Source organism: Lasiosphaeria miniovina (genome assembly GCF_030549165.1).
Source record: "Lasiosphaeria miniovina strain SMH2392-1A chromosome Unknown B0T26scaffold_3, whole genome shotgun sequence".
Lineage (NCBI taxonomy): Eukaryota > Fungi > Ascomycota > Sordariomycetes > Sordariales > Lasiosphaeriaceae > Lasiosphaeria > Lasiosphaeria miniovina.
Window position 1 is genome coordinate 4,520,811 of NW_026848222.1, and position 25,358 is coordinate 4,546,168.

The 25,358-nt window shown below is 56.2% G+C and overlaps 7 protein-coding genes across 7 annotated transcripts; all 7 read left to right on the top strand.

The window, feature by feature from the left end:
* Window positions 1–2,331: 2,331 nt before the first annotated feature.
* Window positions 2,332–3,923, top strand: B0T26DRAFT_740009 (uncharacterized protein; the record flags this gene model as incomplete). Its single annotated transcript, XM_060443794.1, has 3 exons — window positions 2,332–2,346; window positions 2,440–3,014; window positions 3,149–3,923. 3 exons carry the CDS (start codon window positions 2,332–2,334, stop codon window positions 3,921–3,923), a joined length of 1,365 nt encoding a protein of 454 aa, XP_060298859.1.
* Window positions 3,924–5,483: 1,560 nt separating this feature from the next.
* On the top strand, window positions 5,484–6,933 carry B0T26DRAFT_642211 (uncharacterized protein; the record flags this gene model as incomplete). Its single annotated transcript, XM_060437419.1, has 3 exons — window positions 5,484–5,776; window positions 5,947–6,028; window positions 6,256–6,933. The coding sequence occupies 3 exons, from the start codon at window positions 5,484–5,486 to the stop codon at window positions 6,931–6,933; spliced, it is 1,053 nt and encodes a 350-aa protein (XP_060298860.1).
* A 1,864-nt stretch (window positions 6,934–8,797) lies between these two features.
* Window positions 8,798–9,565, top strand: B0T26DRAFT_740011 (uncharacterized protein; the record flags this gene model as incomplete). The annotated part of the gene is made up of 4 exons (XM_060443795.1): window positions 8,798–9,072; window positions 9,143–9,196; window positions 9,270–9,368; window positions 9,439–9,565. 4 exons carry the CDS (start codon window positions 8,798–8,800, stop codon window positions 9,563–9,565), a joined length of 555 nt encoding a protein of 184 aa, XP_060298861.1.
* Window positions 9,566–11,417: 1,852 nt separating this feature from the next.
* Window positions 11,418–14,243, top strand: B0T26DRAFT_640980 (uncharacterized protein; the record flags this gene model as incomplete). Its single annotated transcript, XM_060437285.1, has 2 exons — window positions 11,418–13,961; window positions 14,097–14,243. The coding sequence occupies 2 exons, from the start codon at window positions 11,418–11,420 to the stop codon at window positions 14,241–14,243; spliced, it is 2,691 nt and encodes an 896-aa protein (XP_060298862.1).
* Window positions 14,244–16,403: 2,160 nt separating this feature from the next.
* B0T26DRAFT_811539 (uncharacterized protein) lies at window positions 16,404–17,364 on the top strand (the record flags this gene model as incomplete). The annotated part of the gene is made up of 2 exons (XM_060447287.1): window positions 16,404–16,738; window positions 16,794–17,364. Coding segments are annotated over exons 1-2 (579 nt in total), but the record flags the coding sequence as incomplete, so codon positions are not given.
* A 1,271-nt stretch (window positions 17,365–18,635) lies between these two features.
* B0T26DRAFT_600723 (uncharacterized protein) lies at window positions 18,636–19,230 on the top strand (the record flags this gene model as incomplete). Its single annotated transcript, XM_060435730.1, has 2 exons — window positions 18,636–18,804; window positions 18,953–19,230. Coding segments are annotated over 2 exons (447 nt in total), but the record flags the coding sequence as incomplete, so codon positions are not given.
* A 1,940-nt stretch (window positions 19,231–21,170) lies between these two features.
* On the top strand, window positions 21,171–25,008 carry B0T26DRAFT_242161 (uncharacterized protein). The gene is made up of 3 exons (XM_060433948.1): window positions 21,171–21,283; window positions 21,456–21,534; window positions 21,658–25,008. The coding sequence occupies exons 1-3, from the start codon at window positions 21,277–21,279 to the stop codon at window positions 24,929–24,931; spliced, it is 3,360 nt and encodes a 1,119-aa protein (XP_060298865.1). The 5' UTR covers window positions 21,171–21,276; the 3' UTR covers window positions 24,932–25,008.
* Window positions 25,009–25,358: the final 350 nt, after the last annotated feature.

Consider the following 25,358-nt stretch of genomic DNA (forward strand, 5'->3'; position numbering starts at 1 on the left):
GGAAACACGACAGGGCGGGGTAATAGCGCGCAACGCAGGCGAGGGGGGGTATCATCTATCACAATGCCAGTGAGTGATTGCATCCGCCAGTGGTCTGTCTGTCTGAGAAACAAAGCAAGCAGCTTTGGATAACATGTCCGGGTGCCACCGAGGCGCTTTGGAGAGGAGTGGGGGGATATAGTAATAGATAGATCTTTCTGGAGGGGGGTTTCGGCTCCGCAACAATTATTTTATGGAGAGGGGAGGGCGAAGGTGCGCGCAATTGGAAAGAAAGACATGGAAGGTCCGGCTTCCCAAGAGCGGTCTCGGCTGAGTCACCATGGGTGGTGTGGGTGCGGGCCTGACCTGGACAATGGACGCGGGCGGCGGGCTTACGTTTGTCGGCCGAAAAGAGTTCGAAACTCGTGACGTTGTGTCTGGTGCTTGCTTTGTCTGACTTGGGTGAGGCATTCGGCAAGGTCACAAGGCTAGCTGATTTTCTTCACCTGAGCGAGGCCGAGCAATGAGAGAGAGACACGGTCTGGGCCGTGAGTGCGAAGGAGAACAACAAAAAAAGTTACACCCTCTATCTCTAATTATCCATAGTCCGTACAGAATACCTGTGCACTGAACTGTACGGAGCATTACACCTACGTCTCCCCCCGAGTCCCCTCTCCAGCCCTGGCTGCAATTGCGGATGGATGGGGTCGATGGCGATCCCAAGGCCGAGCTAGGTAGGCACCCCTTTCCAATATTTACGAGATGCTTCCCCAGAGTAAACTAGCCGCTCATCAACCTAATCTGATCTTGGGAAACCCTGCACGGGAGAATGGCACCTCAGGCATGGCAGCTTCAAGCATGGCGGCAGCATCGCAGCTCTCTGGATTATAAAACCAAACGTCCCAACAACGAGCTTGGCACCGCTAGCCATGGAATCTCTCTCTCTCTCTCTCCCTCCCCATTGTAGCAGACGTGGAGGTATCCGTAGAGAGAGGCCAGCCAACCAACCAACCAACCAGCAGGCTAGACTCCTGGGAATTCTGCTTCTGCATTTCAATTCAATTGCTGCTGCGTCTGAAAAGTGACGAGTGAATGTACATACTCAGTATAGCAAATTGCCTATCTGGAGGAGGCCGGACAGGGGAAGCTTCCAGCTCCACAGGTTAACATACTACCCACCGACATGTATGTACATACATACATTACAATGCCTGCTGCATCTGCAGCGAGCGGATGGCGCCATAAGCTGGGAGGGACGCCCGGCGGCTTGTTCGTTCGAGTTGTTCTCCCACAGTGCAGACAAAAATGCCACGCCAGGGCTGCTTCTCTGGAAGGCCACTGAAGCGCCCCGTCGGCACACGCCTGCCGCTGCATTCGGGTGGTGTCAGGTACATGTACCTTCCGTTCCTTACAATTTGAGAGCGCAGCACATCCATACATTTTCCGCGCGTGCGTGCACGGGCAAGGCGGGCAGTGGAAATGGAAAGGGTACACATGCAATCCAGTATTGACTCCAGGGAGCAAAGCCGGAGGCGGGTCCTGGATTACCTGAGGTCGGGTACTAGTCGAGGTACTTACAGCGCCGCCTTCATCCTTTGTTGGACCAGGTATTCCATACATTGGAGATGACTGACTGTCATGCCGTACCGCCCGCCTGCCCACCACCCCATCGCCCGCTGCGGTCGCAGTCTAGGCCAATAACCCGGTACGGCGCTGGATGCTTGCTTTCCCTCCTCCTTTTGCCTGGGCAAGCAAGTGCTCCCCTAGCTTCCCACAATTCATCTGCACCAACTAGCTCGGTTCACAGCCAGCGGCCAGCGGCGCTGTTCTCGAATCGCTCTCTTATTTTTTTTTAAATTTTTTTTTGGCGAACGTGTCGAGCTCTCTTGTCCTGGCCCCTTCCCACACGTTCTCGTCTTTCTCTCCCATTTCCAACTTGATCCCGTTACCTACCCCGTGTTCTCCTTGATACTCATTCACTCCCTTGACGGCCGGCACAGCCACTCATCCTCCCTCTGCATTGTTTGCCCTGCTACCACTGGCTAGCCCATCGTCCACGTTTTTCCAAAGTGCGAGTGGCTTTTTTTTTGGGGGGGGCCTCGTGTGTTCTCATAAGCTGTCGCCAACCAACCCAACCCTTGCTGGGTCCAAATTATTGTTAACCCCCCCGCGGTTCCCACCTCTCGCTCGACTGCCTCCTCCGTATCCCACTTCACCCACTCGAGACTCTTTCGACACCACAAACTTTTGATTAGAAGTCTCCGCTGCCTGCTGCTCTCGTAATCACCGTGTCGACGCACCGAGCGATTTGCGGGAGTCGTGCAGCAGGCCAATTTCTGCATCGCTTTGGCAATGGCCTCGTCCAAGGTAGATAGACATCTCGCACCAGACCCAATGCCTCCCAGTTCGCTCTTCCGTTGCATGAACCAAGCAGGCTGATCGCCTTCTCTACTCTCTCAGGAAATGCAACAAGCCTCGCGGCCGCTCACCCACCGGCCGTCCATGTCTTCCAATTCTATACTAGGCGGCTTGTCCGTCGGGCGACAATCGCACTCACGCACTAACTCGTATTCCGTCGCCGCCGGGTCTCTCAATGGCACCCACCGCGTCACCCGTCGCAAGAGCATGACAAGCTCGGGTACCAATGTTGCAGCTGTTGCTGCAGCCCTCACCGAAGCAGGCGACAAGGCCATGGCGCTTCCCATCACCGGAAGCTCCCGCCGGAACACCATGTCCAGGAACGGCCTGTCACGACCGGCTATTGTTGGCAGCCTCCCATCCCCGCCGGCGAGTCTCCCCATGCACAAGTTCGTCATGGCGGATGGGGCCGTCAATATGCAGGACAGCGCTATCGATGACGAACTCAATGACATGTCGGGGGACGAGGGAGATTCAACCCTCGAGAGTGCGCGTTTGAGGAGAGCTAGCGATGGCCAACCACTCGGCAAGGAAGGCCGGAAGAGCAACCGGCCAGAACTTCGCTGCGAGAAGTGCGGGAAGGGATACAAGCATAGCAGTTGCTTGACCAAGCATTTGTTTGTGCCCACTCTCCTTTCCCTCTCTCTCTCACCAGACGGGTCCTTGACTGCGGAGCGGGGGGTCCGGGCCGGCCACGGGAGTGCTCAGCTGTACCCTTTGGAACGATTGTGTTGACTTTTCTTTCCCTCAGGTGGGAGCATACTCCCGAATGGTCTTACACCTCCAAGCTCCTGATTTCGAAGCACCAGCAAGTGCAGCTTCTGGAGGCGGCCTCTGTCTTGGTAGCCATGAACACTACAACCAGCACTACGCCTCCGGATTCGACCGGGGATTTCCACAGCGACCAGGATTCCGCGTCTCCCGCAGCATCTGGTTACTCGGAAAACCAGGATCGCAGTTCGGCTGATACAACCCCGCCTCCCCAGTCGGATTTGTTTGGTGTTCCCAACGCATCTTTCAGAAATTTTTCTAAGCGGCACAGCAACGGTAGCGGATTTTCGCGGTCTTACCAGTCTGCGCCGTATGCAGGGTCTGTTAGCGGCAGCATTCCCAATGGCTCTGGCTTTGGTCACTTTCGACAGCTCAGCCAAGACCAAAGGCCCACATCGTCGGGGAAGAATGCCACTGGACAGGACGATCAGGATCTGGCCGCCGCCGTTGAACTCCTCAGCTGCAGTTTTGGGAGCAATGCTGGCTCCCGGACTGTGCATCTCCCAGCTGATGCACCTCCCGTGCCGCCTCTTCCTGCGCAGTACCTCGATCAAGCCATCTTGACGGGCACGAGCTTCATCAACAGCTTCCCGAGCCAGGCTCCGGAGAGCTTCACGCGTGGCGAGGTGCGCAAGGACGACGTCAGGATGGAGGAAAGCGGCGAGAGTGTTATGGACGACGACGACGACTACATGCGGTCTCGTGCGCGAAGCGACGACGACGACGACGGTGTCTTTGGGCGCATGGAGGAATGAAATCTTGGCGGGCTTGGCTCCTTCCAACAAGACCACACCGAAGCCATGATGACCAAGATTTATGAGTTGACGAGGGGCGTTGTTTCTTTTGTGCACCTATACTAAACCATGTAAGTGAGGTCTTCGCTCCGCCAACGGCCCTTAGCACCGAAGAGTGGAGAGTACCGGGTTCATTCTGCTGTTTACTGCGGAAGAACCCAGTCAGCTTCACGAGGTTAAAGTGAGGGTTGTGTGCGAGCGTTGAGCGAATGCCTCAAAATATTATTAGCAAGCGGCAGGATCTCATGAGGCGAGAGATTGTACATATCACTGGTCTGGACACTCCTTTTGTTCTGTATGGAACTAAAGCCAATGAAAGAAAAAAAAGGAAAAAACAGACCAAACTTGCAGCTTGGATTCGCGTGCATGTCTGCGTGTACACCTGCACGGCTGCGTGTCTGCGCGGGAATGTGTGTCTTGTGTGTCATGTTAGGCAATAGTTGAAGGTGCAGAGAGTGTGAAAAAGCGAGAGAATAGACGCAGAAGAGAAGACGAGGATGGGCAGATCGACTGACTGACTAACGCAACTCCAAGCAAATGCTGCCAGTCGCTCCAGAATGGCAGGGGCGGGATGTCCCTCTGCTCCCTTCCTAATTTGGAGCGGGATCGAGATGAAAACCGAGGTAGGTGCTGCTCAGCATCTGGGTGGGATGGAGACCAGAGCTCCACTCTCGACTGTAGTAAATGGGGCTCCTGCTTTCCCCGTTGACGCCGGCGATGTCAGATGGAGTCCATGTCAAAGGGCGGCTGATGATGCCCCGCCCTATTGCTCAATATCATGATCATGCCGATGCTCGGTGCTCGGCGTTGTCGCGGGCGCTAGGCAGGTGTTGGTGGTGCTTTTTCGATACCATTTTGGCACCCCGACACTTCGTTGTTGACAAATATTCGCGCGTGGTTCTCGGAGGTAAGAAGGTAGGTTTGGTTTTGGGCAGCGAGACCAGACCAACAAGGCGAGTTGGCTTGTGACTGGTCGCCTGGCCGTCGGAGCTCGAGGAAGGCGCGGGGCAGGGGAGGTTTGTTAGCACACAGCGTTGAAAGGTCGCGTGTTTCCTTGTAAAATTGTAAGGTCGAACAAACAGACGTCACCGACCCACAGATGCGGGTTAAGGTCGGCCAACCAAACCCAGAAACGCCTTACCGTCCACTCCTCCCCCGCCGAAACCCCAGCTGTCAGTCAAATAATCATACTCTCCATCTCAGCCAGGGCAGTGGCATCGTCACCCCGGCTTATCTTCATCGTCCGATTTCAAATCTCTTGCCAGCGCCCGCCACTAACCTCGAGACGGTTTCATGATCGGAGTCGGAAGCGACGAAGGCGTCTTCTTTAGGTTTTATCCTTCGATATCTCAACGATCTCTGGGCGCAGCCAGGGTTACATTGTAGGGCTGCCTTCTTAGCTTCGGGCAACGAGACTGAGTGCGTTTGGGTCGTCGACTCTGATTGACCCGTGCCGTCCCTTCCCCTCCCACCACATCAACACTAAAACAATCCCGAATGGGCCGAGCAAAGGCGGGCGAAATGGCGCCGGCGGCGGAAGCTGTCGACGGGCCAGCAGCCGCATCGCCGCCATCACTTGCAGCAGTTGCAGCTCGTCCACGCGGGGGCGGCGCGCTCGAGCCACGCCATAGGCCCGCGAGACGCGCGAAGCTGCCAGAGGCGCTGCGGTTTGCCTTGGTGGTGGTGCTAAGCTTTTCAATAGCCGCGCTGGGGCAGGCGTTTTTGCACCAAATGACGGCGGGCGAGGTGGACAGCATTGCGAGACAGCCCGCACCCACCACTACCGAGATTGCCGTCCTGGCTGGCTGGCGTTTGTAAGTTGTGATACCTCTTACTATTTCCCCGGCCTCGCTCCACTTCCGCGCGACGGAGCACACCCCATCCACCTTAAGTGGCACCTGGGCCTTGCTCGCCCTCCTTTCCGGCTTAGGGCTGAATGAGGCTGGGACTCAGCTCGGCCTGACTAACGCGGCTGGTATGGCAGACTCGCGCTTGCTCTTGGCTGGCTCGGCGACTTTGACGCCGTCGATCTTGCAGCTCTCGCCCTGCTCTCGCATGGCCCTGCAGTAAGTTGGGTTCCTTCCCGTGAGCCGTGGCCGCCGAACGGTCCGGGGGAATGATTCCACCACACCGTGACACAACCCACTAACCACCTCCACCATGGCCATGGCCATGACCACTCTACCACATGGCAACCCTCGGCGCAGCCTTACATACCCAACCCGATGCACTATCGCCTCTCACCTATCACACCACCTATCTAAGCAACTACTGACTCTGACTCGCGTGGCAGGCCCATCTCACCTCGGCCTTCTACGGGATTCGTGCCTTGACCGCCGCCGCCTACCTTGGCCTTGACGTTGTATCAACGTTCTTACCGTTCCTGCTCTTGCGCCAGATTTCAGGAGCCCACTCAGCCGCACCTGGCGTCCCAAACCGGGAGATTGTTGTCGATAGAGGCATCCAGGTGCTCACCGGACTGCTTTCGGGCCTCACGTACACCGTAATTCTGTTCCTGGCATCTCGGGCCTATCTCCCGACCGCCCTGGTGCTCTACTTCGATGACATCCCCACCATCATACCCGCGGCGGAGGCCGGAATGTTCTTCGTTGGCAGCCCGCTCACACAAGCGGCTACCATGTTGTTCGGGGTAGCTGCGCGGTCTTTTATCTTCACGCCTACCGTGACGACGCCCCCGACGGCGCAAGACCAAGAGAATGCAGAGTTCGATCCTGTTCGTGCCACGCTCGGGGAAACGGTCGCGTGGAATTTGTGGGGCTTCACAAGCCGGACCAAGGTGTCGATCTCGCGGACGGCTGTGGCCATGCTCTTCACGGGAGTCGGCACGTACCTACAATGTGCCCTAACAATCAACGGCGTGGAATCATACGGCGCCGTTGTGTACGCCAGCGCCTGGGTCATGGCTACCCTTGTGACTGGACTCGCGATGAAATATGTAGCAACCGTATGAGTCGTGGGACTTGCGCGTCTTCTCTGGGGTGCGTCACGGGATCCGGGATGCTATGACGTCCCTATTGACATCGGGGAAGGCACCGACAAATGGGTTGGATTCCAGTCGAGATTTGCGCTAGGCTGCAAGATGGGAGAATTCAGAATGTTCTAGGACTTGTCCGGGCGGCAGGCTGCCGGGGTCCGGCATCCGTGACTACGATTGCAGGCATCTTCTCCGAAACCTTCTGCAGTGTTTCCGCCCAGTATTGAGTGGTATGAGTGGTGCGGAGAGGTCGTCGCTCGTCGACGTTGTGCAGCCAACCTGTCGTGGAACGCGCCAAGGGCAGCAGCAGCAGCAGCAGCATCATCGAATTCGAAGCCTTCCATTCCTTGCTTGCATTGACAGTCGACATGGGTGTAGTGCCCGCATGTGTGTCCCTAGGGCGATGATGCATGGGGGGTGAGGTGCGGCGCCCAGAGACCAGGTAAGAGTTTTTCCCGCCAAGCCTCAGCTGAATTGCCTCAACGGGCAAGGCAAGGCGTTCCGGGTGCATAAGTGAGAAATCCCCCCGTTTTCCGATGGAGCAAAGGTCGCGAGGGGAAAGTCGGTGGAGGGGGACAGCAAACAGTTCTTGTTAGGCGCGACTACTAGACAAAAGCAACTTCAGCCCTGCTGCGCCCCTCGTTTTTAGTGGCAGCTCCCGACAGCTTGGGCGAATCGAAGGCCAATATTCGGCGCCTTCATTTCGCACCTATCCGGGGCGTTAACAGACAGTTGGGCAATGGCAGTACTCCATGTACCGAACGGAGATGCACCACCTGCTGGCGGCCTCCCCCCCAATCGAGCAATTGCCCCCAAGCCCAAGCGACCGAAGCCCTAGCTCGAGCGAGCTTACACTATGTATGCACCTAGGTAGGGCTAGGTATAGGGCTCCGTCGGCTTCGCTTCGGCTGCTGTTGCTGCTCAACGGCTACAACAGCCGAGTTGCGCGCTTCAAAGGGGAAATAAATAGCCAGGCCAAGCAACCAGTAATACCCCAACTGCGCCTTGCTGGCGTCGGACAGGCCAATGAGCAAGTGTCTCAAGCAAAGCCGAAGAGCCTAGAGCCGCGCTACTCTCCTAGATGTCACCCCTGTTGCTGCCTCGGTGTTGGTCTTCTTTGTCAGGCCAAACCCCAAAGCTGGGATATCCCCTTCCTCTGCTCGGTGGGCCTGTCGAGGGGGTGCATAGCGACGGTTACATGTCGTTTCAATACAAGGCCGGGCTGTAACGCGCGTGATCGTGCCCATGCCGTCATTCCAAAGCAATAGTACTACTTTCCAGGACGACGGGTCAAGCAGACGAGCAATTAAAGACTCACACACACCATGTGGAGCTCTAGTTCGGAGAGCCAGTCCGTCAGGACCTCGCTACAGGGCAGGCAGACGGACGGGGCACCAGAACTTGGTCCCTGGCGTCGACGGGTCCTAGCTTCGGGATGTCAACACCTCTACCTTCCTACCTACCTACCTTTCCTACTACCTACCGTACCTACTTGCCTGCCTACCTTCTTGGCTCCCCGTCTCTCTGCTACTACCTATACCCGCTCCTCGATGTATCTCCTCGAGGTTTCCCCTTTCTATATAGCTTCCCGAAGTCCTCCTCCACGGCGTATCCGACTCACCTTAGCCTCACCAGTCTAGTGAGCATCAGCATGAAAACGGCGATGCCGCTGAAGTTTTCCTGCATCACCAAGTCGTACAAAGGCACCACCTCGTCGACTATGAAAAAGGGCAAGCATCCTGCCGTCTCAACACCTTCTTCGTCCTCATCCACTGCCCCTTCACCCTCATCGCCCTTGCCATCTGTAGCAACAACTACCGCTGAAGAAGACACTACTACCATGTACGCCTATGAGCATGTCATGACGTTCGACGAGCCGGCGGGAGGCTACGACCCGTCGGCTATGGCCGGGGGCTCGTCGATGGGCCAGCAGCAGGTCGCCATCAAGAAGAAGAAGAGCATCAAGTCGGACTCGTCAGTCGACCTGCGGGGGCCCATGGAGGTCGACGGCTCGGTCAAGTCCATGGGCGCCGTCACTCTGTTCGGCGACTTTGTCGTGCGGGACAGGATCGAGGCCTACGGAAATATTGATCTCAACGGGAACATGACGTGCAGGTAAGGGCCCCCTCAGTAGCCCTCATACACACAAGCAAGTTGAGCTTTGGCTGACATGGTTCCACAATAGCGGCAAGCTCAAGTCGTTTGGAAACGTCAAGATCAAGGGGAGTGCACTTTGCGCGTAAGTCTCATCGGCGAACCGTCTCACAAATATCACTGTGATGAATATGCAGCGAACTGACAGTCAACCACAGAGACAAGGTCAAGATCTTTGGCAAGCTGAAGGTGGAAGGGACCCTGGAGGTACAGGGCGAGATCGAAGTCTGGGGAGCGCTCACAATCAACGGGTATCTGTAAGTTTGAGATCCAAACCCCGCCAGTTTACTTTTTGTCTCTGTCATTCTAACGACAAACCCCGCACAGAAAATGCAAGTCCCTGACGGCCTACGCATCCCTGACAACGGTGGGCGACCACTCGTGGTACGAGATCGAGGAAACGGAAATCATCCACGGAGCTAAGTTGGTGCAGAGAACCAACTACGAGGGCTAGGAAGTCTTTGGGCCTTTAACACTCGCTCTGATATAGACTCCCCCCACGCGAAGGCCCTTGCCGCTAGTGTCTTTTTGTTTTTTTTTCTGGTTTTTTTTCTTCCCTACTTTCTTCTTTTCTTTTTTGCCCTTGACTTGTTTTTTCCCCCAGTCTTTTTGTTAAGGAGGGTTTGATGTCACCACGCGTGGCTTACTGGCGTTTTTGTGCATGAAACTCGGCTTTCTGGGATTGCATTTTTTTTCTCTCTCTTGGCTTCTCCTTCTCTTCTTAACTCTCCTTCATCTGGGCTGTTGGGATGCCTTTTTTTCTTCTTTTTCTTCCCCTCTCCCTCTCTCTCTACATGCCTTGATCACAGTTTTGGCAGTTGTTCTTCTCTCTTCGACTTCGTTTCTTACTCTCCTTCATTCTTGTAACTGTACACCACCAAAGCAGAGTCCAGTGGATGTCATAGATGCGGCTCACGCTGCAGTGCTGGGTTTTCTTTCCTTTTCTTTTCTTAGGGGGTTTTGGCGGGGGATAGGTACCTAGCTACTCAGGGATGGACGATGATATTACGAACTATTCTGCTCTCTTCCGCAGGGGAAGCATGCAGATAGTCAATGGGATGATCGTATTCCTGCCTATAACAAAGTTCCCGGGTGCCTCGCAGCCAATCGAGTTTGGGTTTTGTGAAATGTTTGTTTTGAGAGACTTTGGACTATCCCCCACCCCTTCCCGTTAGAATTAGGAAACCGAAGTTGCCGAAAATTTCGATTGATGGTCACCTAGGTGAGTGAAGGTGGAATTGTGTATGTGTCTGTCAAGGTCAGGGGTTGGTCAAGAGCGGTGTATGCACAGCTTATAGATAGGTAAGACATTTCAGGGGTCACTGCCAAATCCAGGGATGAGCCTTTCGGCGAGAGTCATGTCCATGTCTCCCGTGTCCACCTTGCTCGACCCGTACTACCTGACCCAGGCTGCAACTTACAGATACGACTGCGGTTTCTCAACGAGAGTCCTAGAAATCTCGAGGACAGAAGGTTATAGAAAGTAAGGTAAGGGGAATTTACGCCGTAAATACCTTACCTACCTAGGCGCCTGGTGTGAACAAAAAGATCAGGACAGTAAATAATTGAAACACCTGGAGAGTCCTAAAATATGATGTCATGCTCATTCATTAACGATAGAGTATTGCATTGATGTTCAAATATTAAAAAAACCACCGACCTTCCCTAACGTAGTTGATATGGCACGGAGAAGCAGGTCGCAAGTTGTAACCCAAACCGTCGCTAGCGGCAGACGGACCCACTTATGGCTATCAACATAGCCCCGCTAACCCCAAATGTGGGGGCGCCAGCTGCTAGTGGCGCGGCACCTTCCGCTGCGAAAGGCAGTCAGTGGAGTTGTACTGTACCTGCGCCGCGCTCTATCTATCACTGAGCTTCATCGCTGGAGGTAGATTTCTCGGGCCTCACGCGTCGAAGCGAAACCCGCAATCGCATTCAACGACGCACGTCGCTGTCGCTGCCGCTTCTCCACCCACACCTATACAACCTGCCTCTACCCTCGCACACCCACTCCGATTCCGACTGGCGCCCATAGCTACGAACCTGCATGGTCGCCTAGGCATTGCATTGCGTACGGACAGCACGTCGCGCTTTTCGTGCCAACTGTCAACGTCCCAGGCAGGCCCGAAGTCGAAAGGTCGACGACGGTGCAACTCCAAAATCTTAACCCGACCATCCTCAGCCCAGCCCAACCCGAACACGTCAACCCGACACAACTCACCAGACCTTCCAACCCGCAAGGAGAGGCCGCGTAGGCCGCGAAAGGCTGCGCCAAAGGCACGATTGCGTCACAAAAATAATACACAATGGCGTCAGCAGACCTCAAGCGCCCTGGGCCGGACGAGGCTCTCTCTCCACGCCAGAATGCTTCCTCGGTCGAGCAGGCGATCCGAAACGTCGGCTCCATGGACAACTCGCTCAACTCGCTCGCCATGCGCGCCGACCCCGATGCCCAGGCTGCCGTCACCGACTACCTCGATTTCACCGAGTACCTGCCGTCCGACATGATGCGCTCGCTAACCCTGGTCGGCAAGCTCGACGAGACCTACGTCAACGCGTCTGCTAGTGTTCACGACCTCACCACCGTCTGGGGCCAGCTGCCCTCCATCCCGCCTGCCGAGCGCCATGGACTCGGGCCTGTCGAGTTGCGCGCCCAGATCTCAGAGAATCTCCAGCAGGCCATCAGCTCGCGCGTCTACGCGCATGCCGAGGCGGTGCGAATGGCCGAAAACATCAACCGCCACTACAACCGTGCCAAGACCATACTTGCGAAGCTCGAGACGATGCGTGACAACTACCCCGCTGACGACCACAAGAGCCCCGTTGCCGCGTCCAAGTCTCCCCAGCTCGCGCGACCGCAGAAGATCACCCTGCGCCTTGACGGCCACAAGGTCCGGAGGCCACGAGTCCCCCGAATAACGGTCCCGGGCGAGGTTCTGGCCCCCTATGAGCTGAACTACGATGCTTTCTCGAGTGAGAGCGAGAGCAGCTCCGAGGAAGAGTCGAACGACGATGATGACTCGGCAATACCGAACCGGCTCACGCCCGCCCCCCAGGGTCGCATCAAGGTCATGAAGGCCATCGCAAAGCCGCCCAAGTCGAATAGAGCTCCAAAATTCCGACCTTCTGTTCCGCCCTCTAACTACATAGGCGTGTCCACAAGCGCGGCACTGGCCCAGCTGGCTCCGCCGCCCGAGAATGCTGTCATCGGTAGCTCTGATGCACCATGGGGCCAGCTCACACCTTTTGAGCTGGCGAGACTGAGGAAGCGGATGAAGAAGAACGCCGCCTGGACTCCGAGCGACACTATGGTGGCACGCGAGCTCAACGATCTTGGCCGGGGCGTTGATCATTTTAAGGCGGCAAAGCAGAAGGCTGAGGAGGAAGGAAAGCCCTTTGATGGGCAAATGCCGGCACCTATCGTTGACCCGGACACGGGAGAAGAACGAATGCCCCTGGGAGCCTTGACCATGGAGGCTTTGGCCTCGGACGACAAAAACTTTAGCAACCGCGGCATGAAGCTGAATGAGGCTAAGAAGCTCAAGCGAGAGTTACTCGCGAAGATGGCTGCCGAGGAAGCTGAGGAGTCGGCAAGGAGGTTCGACGCCATTGCTCGAACCCTCATGTCCGATGCGCCTCAGCCCATGGCGCAGGAACAGCCGAGCAAGGCAGCGAACAAGCCGAGACCCCCCAAGAAACGGAAGAGGGACTCAGTTGCAGAGGCCGACGCTGAAAAGCCAGAACTGCCCGAGGGTCAGGCTCAGAGACCGCAATTTAAGCGCACAAAGACAGAGACACCGGTCCCTCCACCCCAGCTCTCCAACCCCGGGCAAATGGCCCAGGAGACGCCGGTTCAGGTTCCCCAGCGTGCTCCAGGCCCTGCAGCAGTTCTTCATTCGACTACTCCCATTCCCCTACCGGTGCACGGCCAGGACCAGTCTATCACAGCAAAGTCGGGTGCGTCAGTAGTCTCGGCGGCGTCCCCGACTCCAAGCCATAACGCGGGTCCTTCGAGTACATCAGCGGCATTGGCCCCTGTTAAACTGGCCCCTACCGAGACTCCGATCCCTCCCCCTATTCACTCACCGAAAAAGTCCACGACACCAATCCTGCCACCCGTGAGAGAAACTCGGAAGACACAGGCAGCCCGCATGCACGAGAACCAGAAAGAGCTCCAAAAGGAGACGCTGGCCCCGCTAACGCTCAAGTCACCCTCTCGGGCAACGAGCCCGGCCCCACTTACTCCCAAGCCAGACCCAGATACCCAGCCGACAGCACCACCGGCAGCGTTATTGACCCCGGCCCCTGGTGCCAGTACAAACGGTGCCGCTTCCACTGCTACTGCTGTGGCGGTGGTGACGACAACACGGCGTCCTGGATCCAGAGGCAAGGCTGGCAGTCAAGAACCGCAGCCGTCTCTGGCAGCAGACCGACCCCGGCGCACTAGTACCGCACGGAACACGCCTGCACCAGAACGGCTAGAACAGCCGATCACGACCACGACGACAACGCGGCCCAGCAGCAGGCGGGCAGAACGGGCAATGCCGGAACGAGGGCCTAAGCGGCCAGCACCGGGTGTCATTAGCCGCACCAACAGCGGGGGTAACAGCGCGGTGGGCACTCGCAAGGCAGCGCCAAAGAAGAAGCGAGGCCGGCCAGCCCTGGGCGCCGGCGGCAGCAACAGCAAGGACAAGGGCGGGGCCGGCGGGGCAGCCGACGCGGCCGGCGGGGGCGACGTTTTCGAGGTCGAGGTCGACGACGAGGGGAACGTGATTGACCCGGACGAGCCGAGATACTGCCTCTGCAACCGGGTCAGCTTCGGCACCATGGTCCAATGCGACAATGTCGATGTGAGTAAAACCATCTCCCATAAGAAGCGGCGGAGAAGGTGCGGCGGCACAACTGCTGCTGCTGCCGCCACCGACACCACTACTACTGTGCGAAGCCCGGCTAACAAGGCCTCCTCCCCTTTTGCTCCGCCGCAGAACTGCAAGCAAGAGTGGTTCCATCTCGAATGCGTCTCGCTCGCAGAGATACCCGCCCGCACCACAAAGTGGTACTGTCCCGACTGCCGCATCCTCCTTAACATTGGCGAGAAGGGCGAGGTCAGCGCTAGGGGCGTCAAGGCTTGATTTCTTTTTTCCAGGGGTGTTCATTCTTTTTACATCTTCCACCTTCCCGGGCAGGGCGAAGGGGATTTTCTGATTTGCTGGGAGGCGAGAGGGGTTTGTTCTATCTTGTCTTATCTTTTTTTTGTAATGTATAAGCTTTGTCGGGCTTTTTTTCAACGATCGTCGTTGTCGTTGTTACGGCTCCCGAGGGCGAGGGGGCTGGACTGTATCTAGGTCGGGACATAGCAGGTTGGGGGCGTGCAACGCGGCGGCCGCACTTGTGATCTTTGGCCCTATTTAATTGTTGGTCTGTATCGCTCCGTTCTTGGCAGCTTGGGCCGGCACCCCAAAACACTACATTTTTGGCGGGGTCCGTCGTCAACAAGCAATCGCCCTACAACACCTATTCCCCCCTTCGTTAACAACCTTCCTTTATTAAGAACCTTCCTTCATTAACAAGTAAGCGAACTACTTATCGCAATCACCCTACAACACTTGTTCCTTCCGTCGTCAACAAGCAAGCGAGCCCTGCTCCTTGCAGTCGCCCTAGATACACACGCACATGCAATCTTCATCACCAAAGCCATCCACCCACATGGCTAACAAGAGAATAATCGCCGGGCTCAATCGGATATCTATCCCGGTAACGCTCCCAACGCCCCCAGAGACAGTATCTCCCGCCTCCACCAGACCGTCTGTGGGCTTGCCGGTCTCGGGCGTCGATAAGATTATCGCCGAAATTCGCAATCGCATCTGTGGCCGAGTCGAGGTCGAAGAGGAGCGGTAGTGCATCAGCCTCAGCCGCGACGAGCTCAAGGCTTTTGAGGCGCGTTTTGAAGCCGAAGGGGATTACTGCTGGCCAAAGTAGCTAGCCTGTCCCTCTGTCTCTCTTTACCCAGTTGTCCCTTATTCAGCGTTGCGGTGGGTAACCTTTGATTAGGTACGACTACTTCCCTCAGCTCGACAAGTTCGTCCTACGTATGGCGGGCATTGTCCACGAAGACGTTATCAGAGGATTCGAAAACTTAGTTGCACGACAACTATGGATGATCGAGTAGAGTAACGACTAAGTCGCTGCCGATTTCGCTCGGGGCACCCGCGCAAGAGGAAGTCCCAAGATTGAGAGGGATGGTAGCTCCCATTGCCCAGACAGGTCGTTTACATATAAAGGTGCCATAGAGTGTGGTGTTATCCTGGAGGTCTTACATTCGTAAAAACGCCAAGATCTACTATTCCTCATATATAACTACGTCCAAGGTTCAAATGGGTTGACCCAGGCTGTTATCGGGATCGACCTTGCGTACTAGGGAAAGGAAGCAAGAGTTATGTTATGGCGACTAAACAAGACCAAGGAGAACGGAAAAACGACCCTTATAATACAAGAGACCTTTAAGGGTACCTTTCGGAATGTAGATGGGGATTTGGTCAATGGCAAAAAGAACCTCCGGATTTGGCTGCAGGATTTCAGTAATAAGCTTGATTACTCCGAGATCCGAAAAGTCGAAGGGGTAATTACCATCTCTTTTACTTAATTGTATAAGTTGGTATAGGAGAGCGAGGCTTGTGATCAGATACGGAAGCGGAGGCGGGGGTCAGACGAGGCTCTCGAAAGTAGAAGCATGTAGAAGATGTTCAAGCCGGAGCCGGTCTACCCGTCGCCAGAGAAACTCAGATCCTCAGACGGGAAACGATTCAAGGCAACCGAGGAAGAAGTTGAGAAGCAGCTCAGCGACCAGGACGGAGACTATACCCCAGAGCAGGATTAATCTTGGCCAAGATGGAGTTTGTAGAATTATTCACGCGGATCCGAGTTCTGGGCGCCCCCATATAGATATTTAAGCTGTAGTCTGCGCTCCCATATCCTTTTCCTGCTCTGTCCTTCTTCCTTTTTGTAGCTTTGAATCCAGGCTTGGTTACGAAGTCCTCCATCCAGGTTCGAAACGTGGCGGCATATACCCAGATCCCGGATGCCCCTGGAACGGATGAACTGATCAATTATGTTGTGTTGTCTCTTGAAGCACCCACCTAGATACTCTTTCGACCGTGACAGAGATGCGATAGAAAGGCTGCTATGACATAGGTATACCAACTAGGGGGTGCCTCGCTATGCTCAGACGCCCGAGCGAAGCGAGGGCGTAAGGCTTATATTTTGGGCCTAGCGGGGCAACATAACCTTTCAACACAAGACAATTTTCCAGGAGCGCACCACATCTTTGCACACACTTTACCGGCCGCGCCGGCCCGCTACGGCTTCGCGAGCACCAGAATTCAATCGCGTATGTTTCATTCTATCGGGCGCGTAATTTTCGTGACACTGCTAACGCGCGCGCATGAGAAAATGGCCGAAGTCCCCAGCTTCAGCTCTCCGGAGGGTCACCCTGCGGATATGATTGGCAGGCCCGCGGCCGAAACCCCCGCTATGGATGTAAATACGGGACTGTCGGTAGCCGACGTCTTTAGTAATATGGGCGGCCTGAAGCAATCTGCGGCCATAAAAATCATGCTGGATGAGCGCCGTAAGTCAAACCCGAGCGTATAACGGCTTAAGAGATAGTAACTAACAGGTGATAGATGGTCCGTAAAGCCGTGCTCCGGGACGGAAAGGAAATCGGCTGGGGCCGCGCCACGAACGTTGAGGCCGTTCTGATCACCATGACGGGCACGGTCCGCAACCCGCCCTGCCAGTCCTGCTCTGACGGCAGCGGTCCCTTCACTACGTGCGTGATACACGGCCGTTTCGGGAAGGGTTCCTGCGGCGGCTGTCACTATAATTCAGACGGCAGCCGTTGCACGTTCCACGCGAGGCACACCCAGCAGCAGAGCCCGGAAGTTCCCAGCACCCCTCGTGCAAGGCGCGTAGAAGTACAAGCCAACCTTCCGAGCATCTCGCCGAATACGCAAAGCGGATTCCAGGCCGTTCCGGGCCTGACACCTCCCTGGAAACGCCGCAGCACCAGCAAGCGTTTCGGCCGTACGCAGATGGGCACCCCCAGCCGTAACGATGCCATGGATGGCGTTCTAGAGGATGAGGGTACGGCCGTAACGAGTCAAACGCACCCGCAATACCTCGCCGAGATCAGCCGCATACAAGGTATCATGCCCCAGTCTGCACCTGGAGCCAGCCAGTATAAGCTTCCGGCTGGTATTGCCCAGGTTATGCGGGACACTTTTATCCCGAAAAACATGACGTTAGCCGAGTTACGGCGTATGGTAGAGTATAAGGAAAGAACCCCAACCCACACCCACACATACAACCAACTCATACGCGTACCGAGCGGGCCAAAACCTTACTCCTTTGTCATGGCCCACCCTGCACTCTGTCATGTATATAAGCAGTGGCCCTCGCCCCCTTCCTTTGCGAGGGCCAGGTTGAAGTCTCTTACCAATACCAGTCATTACTCGCTCTCTTCAGTACCTTCATTATGACCACCTTGATCAGGCGTACCTACCTTCACTTACAATATACCTGTAAACGCTCATTGATCCAGTGGAAAGCACCACATTACTCACAAACAACCGTTTTCGGGCCAAGGCCGTATGCTGCAACACCCTCCATACCGGATCTAGGCATCCAAGCTACTGGGTCATCAGGGTGGCGGTCCCTCTCTAAACCCGCAGCGGCTGGCTGGGCACGGGCGGCAGCGTTTCGGCCCCGTGTAATACGCTCAGGCTCATCGTTTAATCCGATAGATAAGGCAGTAGCTACTGCCCTACAGTTGTTGTACGTCCGATACGGGACACCGGACCGGTTAAGGGAAAAAGCGGCAGTTGGTAAGCGTTGACGACAGCGCGTACAAAAAACCCCTAGGGATACAGCAGGTCGTTGCACTCGACGACTTTCGTCCTTTGAACGGAATAAAGGGGGGCGAGGGGGAAAAAGAATAGACATTGTATGAAAAGAGGCTCCTTTGGTTCGTGGAGAGATGTGGCGGGTAAAGCCGCAGGTGGATGCTTTCCTTATTGTCCAAATAGGGATTGGGATACATATGCACGAGAGACATGTATACATAGAACATACTCCCTGTAGGCAGATTGCACTATACCGTAGAGAGTTTCGGGAGTCTGCGCACTTGAGATGGTCATGTTGATCGTTCGATCTATATAGGTGCGAAGGGATTTATCTCGTCTCATCTACAACTTGCAGTGTTGTACTCCGTACCCCTAGGTGAATGATATACGATTATTTAGGCGACCCCACAGCAAGCAATGCAGCTAGGCAGTTATACTCCAAAGATGCCATCCTCCTATCTTGGCACCGTTTGTTGTGCACGCAAAAAATCCAGCTCGCCGTTTGAAGGATAAAAACGACAGACATGCCGACGTACGTTCCTGATAGCAAGACAGCATCTGAGGCAAGCGAAACCCACACAAAGACCCCGTCAAACAACGGACGCAGCAATGGATATCGCCGGCTACGCGCCTGCATACCCGAGGGCCCCCGCCGTCGACCCGGCCCTGAGGGACTTCGTCGCCCGCTTCTTCGTTACTTCGGACACGCCCGGCCTGACGGACGAGTGGATGGCCTTTTTCAGCGATGACGCGACGGTCGTTATGGGCAGCGAGACGGCGACGGGGATACAAGGTTCGTTTTTTATTTCTTTTCTTCTTTTTTCTTTTCTTTTCTCCTTGCTTTCTTCTTGCTTTACACATACTCCATACCAAGCTTGATATTTTTACATATGCAATGTAATTAAAAAGAAATCCCACGAGGGAAAACCCTCGCAAAACAGAAATCCGCAGTCTTCGGCAGCGCATGTGGGACAAAGTCGAGGCGCGAAAACACCACATCGCAAAGGTGTTCCCGGGCAGCTTCGACGGCGAGGCGGACACGGCGGCCGAGCTGATGCTCTTCGGCTCCGTCGCCTACGTCCTGAAACAGACTCCGGCAACGGCGGCGGGGGCGGGGGCGGGGACGCCGCAGGCCGCGACCGACTGGGCAGCACACGCAAGGCTCAAGAGAGGTGGTGTCGAGTCGCCGTGGGCCTTTGTCTATTACAGGGTCTATCTGCAGAAGTAGACCTGCGGAGTACCTGGGTTTATTTCTCTCAATATTCAAGACGAGGCGGGGACGGGCAGAGCAACTAAAAGACGGGATGGGTTAATAGCCATCCAGCACTACATACAATAATAAGGGGGCGCGTGGCTTCGCTTCGTCCTCGTCTAAGTGTACGGGCAGCACCTACCGCGTATCCACTCCGGCCTGTCCATGTGCCCTCTTCTGCCACTCTGATTCCCTTGTTTCCCCCACCTCCGTCCCAGTACGTAAAGGTAAGGTAAAAAGGTATGTGGCAGCAAACGGCAACTGCCGGGCATTCGGCGATGCCATCCATCCAGATGCTTGCCTGCGGTAATAGGATGGTGCTATTGCGTCGTTTGTCTTACTTGGCCCCGACTCACGTACCTTACCTACCACCTGGTAAATGTGCTGCTTACACACAGCCAGACAAGTCTCTGTTGGAAGAGGCCGCGCGCCAGGCGGCCAGTTTCGTGAGAAAATGAGACAATGAGACAAGGCAGATAGAGAGCTAAAGAGTTACTAACCTGGGCCTTGCCACGGCCAGAGAGCTGTTCGCCTCGGAGAGGGGAAATGACTGCATCGAGCTGTGAACAAACAGCACCCTAAGTTTTGGCCGGCGAATTACGTGATGGGGCTATCCTCGCGAGCCGAATCGGCGTGACTGGTATCCTGGGCGTCGACTCATTCGGCACCCATCATGCTGCCCACGCGCGTTTTCGTCAAAGGGCGCGCGCCCCCTCCTTGGAATGGCCGTGGAATGTTTTGCGCGCTTACGGGAGGCATTATTATCAGGACTTCTTTGTACTTCCATTTTTGACCGAGGTCAGCGGTTGGGAGTCAGTCGTCCACTGAGCCTCTAGAAAACAGAAAACGTGACCTAGCTCGAGGCCTGCCCGGGTGCCCAGGATGACGTATCAATGCCTCGAAACAACGAATGGGCTGCCTCGCCTGGGTACTGGAAATACGGAATAACGTCGACATTTCTGGTCTGCTGGTCTGTCTGCTCCCGCTAAAATAGGAAACAAATAAAAACGGAAATCCCGGGCTCTGCCGAAACGAGTACTTCCTTCGTAGTGTAGTGCATTACATTTCTGCAATGAGATCCTGATGAATGGTTACTCGATTGACTTTCACTTGCACCGTCTCGGAGCTGAGTCTCAACCCCGCCTGCGCTGAAGGGGTCAAGCATCGAGGTTGACGCTTATCCGTCCTTATCTGGCCCTCGCATCCGCGCTATTCCACTCGGAGGGGCAGAACCCAGTCCACAAGTGGATCGTACGGATCTTACGCCTGCACACCCCACCAAAGAGGCCTGATACTCCCCAGCCCGCTCAGGAACGCAGTGGGTCCACGAAGCCCCTCGACCCCCCTTCCCCTCCAGGACGTGCAGCAAGCAAGCGCAGCTCTCCTACTCTACAGCAGAGCAGACGCAAGCCCCGCCTTTGGCGCTGCGTGTCAGGACCCAGCCCAGCCGTCGCTCCTGGCCATCTTGTTGACGACCCTCTGCCCGTCTCTTTCATCCGACCCAAACACGAAACCAACAGACATCTACTCTTTCTAGTCTCTGTCGACACAAGCTGCTTCTTTCAAACGGCCGACTGTTTCTTTCCTTTTTGGTCTTTTATAAAGTGGGATTTTCTGGGAATAATTATAAAGTCATTTCCTTGGTACTTTTGGAGAAGGTATCGCCTGTCTGAAAGTAGCGCCTGTCTCGTGCATTCCGCTCCACTCCTTTGTCTCGAACCCGCCCTCTCTCTCTCTCTCTCTCGGCGCGCGCAACCACATCGCCAGGGCTGTCAACGGCCGCCCTCGAGAAACTCGTCATACCTAACGAGGTGACACCGTTCGGTTCAGAACCCAAGTGTTTTGACTTCCCGGCTCGATAACCTTTCGCGTCGTCTGCAATCTTTGGGGCAAAGCCGGCTTTCAGCAACTGCACTCGCAGCTCCGTTGTCCTTGTCCAAGGGTGTCTGCTGCTGCTGCTGCTACTTTCGTTGCGCGAGCAGGAAACTGCTCATCTGCTCCTGGTCGCCATTCATGCCAGGTTGGTCTCTTCCATTTCCAACACTCTCACACCTGCCAGCGTCCGGTCATGCCGCGGCGCCCAGATTGCCGGACCCCTCCCCGCCTTGCATGAGGAAGTAGTAGTGGTCCCCTTGGGAAGCAGCCACGTCTCTCTGATGAGTGCATCGCTGACCTTGACGGCCCCCTAACAGGCTCCAAGAAGGACAAAAAGAATGGCAAAGAACCCGGAGGAGTTGTTGCAGCGGTGACGAAGCATGGTGCCAAATTCTCGTGAGTTCCAGTCCAGTCCCATGCGAAGAGGCCCCCTTTCTTGTCGACGCCTTTAACCCCCTCTCTTTTGTGCCGGCGGCCAATGTTTGCTCAAGCTGACTGAAGGTTTCCGTGTCCATGCAGCAACGGGAGCGGCACCAAGGGTCTCTCATCAAGCCCTTCTCCGCCGTCGGTACTCCAGTCCCCAGAATTCAAACCTGTCAGCGCCCCTTTGAACGACAACCCCGCCGCCTCTCCGCTTTTGGACGCGATTTCCGCGTCGTCTTTCGCGACAAGCAACTCTTTGAGCACAAGGGAATGGACCCGGGGCATCCCAGCGGGCATGGCTGGATCGCCGGGAAATCTGATAAGCCTGATCGGGGAGTCCCCTCCAACAGCGCCCTCCTCGTACGAGGACACGCGGGGCATCCACTCGGGCTGGTCTTCCCCGAGACCAGCTGTTAATTACCATGCCCCTTCGGTTTCCCCTCCGACCGCGGCTGGGCGGCGCCCCTTGAGCTTCCACATGGAGGGCCACTACTCACCCCCGGACGTCCACGGCCAGATCGCGGCTGCCGTCGCCTCAAGGCGCAGCTCGATGCACTCGCACTTTGCCCAGGTCCGCGGCGTTCCAAACCCGCCGCTTCCACACCAGCCCCAGGCACATTTCTACGGCTCTCCAGAAATCGACCTCGATCCCCAGCCCAAATCCGGCATGAAGGCGGGCGAGAGGGGCTACTACTTTGGGTTTGATACACTCCCAACGCTAGGTGCCGACTATGGTTCTGGAAAAGACAACGTGGTTCTTGCCGGCTATGAGGGGGGTATGGAGGTGTACTTGGTCGGTAAGCGGGGCGTCGAACATGCTGCAAGCCTGAAAGGGTTGCGGGGAGGCGTGTATCAAGCAAAGATTCTGCCTTGGGCTTCGGCAGGCTCTGACTTGTTTCCCCTGGTCGCTGTCGTCGTCCATGGCCCGAATCTTCCCCTCCCAGCCCCTGGCTCTAATGTTGACGGCGACTACGATGCCGTTTCTGCCGATAGATCCGAGGCGATGGCTAATGTTAATTCTGACTCCAACGCCAGGGAGAGCTCCAGCGGCAGGGCGGCCCCCGGATTTGTTGAGTCATATCAGACCACAGTCGAAGTCTACTCGTTGAGGAATAGCAAGCTGGTGAGCGTTCTTCTTGAGGCGCCTAAGATTCCCCTCAAGACACCGGTTACGAGCCCGCTTTTCCAACCCCCACCTCCGAGCGGAACCTTTCACATCCACGCTGATGGGGGCAATGTTGTTGTGTCCTCGGGAATCACCGGCGAGTGTTGGGTCTATCGTCAAGCCCCGATCTCGGATGAATACCCGCTCCACTTCAGGTGCCACGGGAAACTTTGGACGACTCTCCAGCAGCCCCCGAAAGGGGACACGGCGCAGGAGCCGGAGCGGAATCGCGTTGCTATCCCGCCACGTCCTCGGACCCAGAGCGCAATATTGAGCGTCAGCGGCAGGTGGATTGCCTACTGCCCGGCGGCGCCCTCGTCACAGCTCGCACTCAGGGCGATGGTATCAGTGCCTGCGTATGGTCGGGCTCCGGGATTGTCGTCGCTCACGCCGCCCCAGCTGCCTCCCGCCAACTCAGATGTTGATCTACCCATCTCCGAGAGCGTGGTGAACAAGATCATGCGAGATGCCACCCAGGAGCTGATCCAAGGCGCAAAGTGGGTCGGCAAGCAGAGCATGCAGGTGTGGCACAACTACTGGAGCAGTGGACAGCCGGGCCAGCAGCCACGATCTCCTACCCTTTCGCCCCCTAACTGGGGAGGGGTTGGCACACCACGCCCGGAACCACCTCAGTTCCCTCCCACGCACGGCACCGTCACTCCGCCAGTTGCTAAGGAGCCAGGCATTGTATCCATCTTGGATACTGAGCAGCTGGGTTCTTCCGCAAACCTGCACCCGATAACGACGTTCAGTGTTCCCCACGGCTGCAGTTTCCTGTCATTTTCGCCCTCTAGTATTTCTCTCTTCACGGCGAGCAGCAAGGGTGACGTGCAAACGGTCTGGGACCTCATGCGCATCCAGTACACCAAGGGCTCTCCGCTCCAAGCAACTGGATTGCCGCCTTCGGGAGGACCACGTGTTCGCCAGGTTGCGCAGTTCTCTCGCATGACGGTGGCCCGTATCGTCGACGTGGCTTGGACGAGGCCGAACGGTGAACGTGCTGCCATGGTCACTGAGAGGGGGACGGTCCACCTGTTGGATCTTCCGTCCAGTGCCTTCACCTGGCCTCCCCCACGTCGTAAGACACAAGCGCAGGACGCCAGGGGCGCGATTGCAGAGAGCACCAACTCGGCTGTCTCGATTGCGTCAAATGCGCTGAGCTCCGTCCGGGACGTCGCTCGCCCTCTGATCACCAGGCCGCGCCGTAGCAACTCCAATGCGCCGCCGCTGGCGGGCTCTGGCATTGGAGAGTATGCTACTCACGGAGGAAAGGTCATCGCTGCCAGCATTAGCCACTCTCTTGGCAAAACTGGAAGTGCCCTCAACCAACTGAGGCATACTGGAGAGAATCGAGTCTCGCTGCCCAGCTCGTCCATGTCACCTGGGTCGTCGTGCGTAGTCTGGGTTGCGAGCAGGAAGAACCACTTCCTCTTTGTCATTGGCGCCGGTCTTGTCCGCAAGTTTCCGACGAAGAGTCGGAGGGCACAGGTGGGCGCAGACAAGCGTGCACCGCGTCTGTCGCGATACAGAGACTTCAAGCTGCCGTCTCTGCCGGACGACTTGCTCTCGCCGTACGTGAGGAACGTGCTGGACCCCGAGGAGTACTTGGAGTTCACTGAGAAGAACCTGGAACCTGGCAATAACACCATGGTGCTCAATAGCGCCAGGCCCCGGATGCAGCCCCGCGACGTCAGCGCAGAGTCGTCGATTCCCCAGGCCGAGATAGAGTCCAGCGCACCATATCAGCCATTCTACACCGACAGGCGGGTTGCATTGTTCGAAGTAGGAGCGCCCCATACCTCGCTGTCTACACCCGAGTCTGAGTCGACGTTCGGGGAGCCTGAGCCGCAGCTCAACCGCAAGCAGAGAGAGCGCTTACGGGTTTTCAAGGCCCATCAGCATCTATCGATCGACCCATTCAGGTCGAGAAAGACATGGGCGTTTGGGCAGGCGGTCAACGCGAGCAAGCTTGACTTGGGCCTGCCCCATGTTCCGGACGAAGAATCATTCAACATTGCGTCGGACGATTCGCGTGCTCTGCCCCCTTCGGCCATGGAGAGGATTCTCCACCGGACTGGGGACGATGATCAGATCGTCGTCACTACGCGTCGCAGACGTGGGGCTGCGCATTCGGCCAATCAGGACGATGATGGATTCTTCGAGGACGATTGCGAAGTGCTTGATTTTGCGGACCAGCGAGTTTGAGAAGCGCAAGCAGTCAGTGTTTTCGGAGTGCCTCGAGGGACCGCCTTGCATCTTTTATCTGAGGATCATTTTGGTACCATGGAAAGAAGGGATAGAAAGGAATGGATATCATGGCTTGGCATTTGCGGGACTGCGATCGTACGCCCGTCTGGGCTCATGCACAACCATTGCATTTGCCTGAGCTCTCCACTCCTTTTTTGAGATTTGGCGCTCGGCGATATTTGGCTACTGTAGCTAGGTTCTGTCGGACAAGTGTAGGCCACGGCACAAGCATAGCATCCCACAGCTTCATCTGCTGGGGAAGGTAGTTAGGCATATGATAGAACACGCATCTCAATGAAGACCCCTGGGCCCTGAGCGTGTGTTCTATTTAGCTCCATTGCTCTGTGGCGTAGTTGCATTTTTTGTTTGAGACGTAGTGTTTCTA

Excerpts from the sequence above, each read along its gene's own strand:
- B0T26DRAFT_242161 (XM_060433948.1), top strand. Across the intron at positions 21,535-21,657 it reads AAGCATGGTGCCAAATTCTC|CAACGGGAGCGGCACCAAGG; the intron begins GTGAGTTCCAGT and ends GTGTCCATGCAG.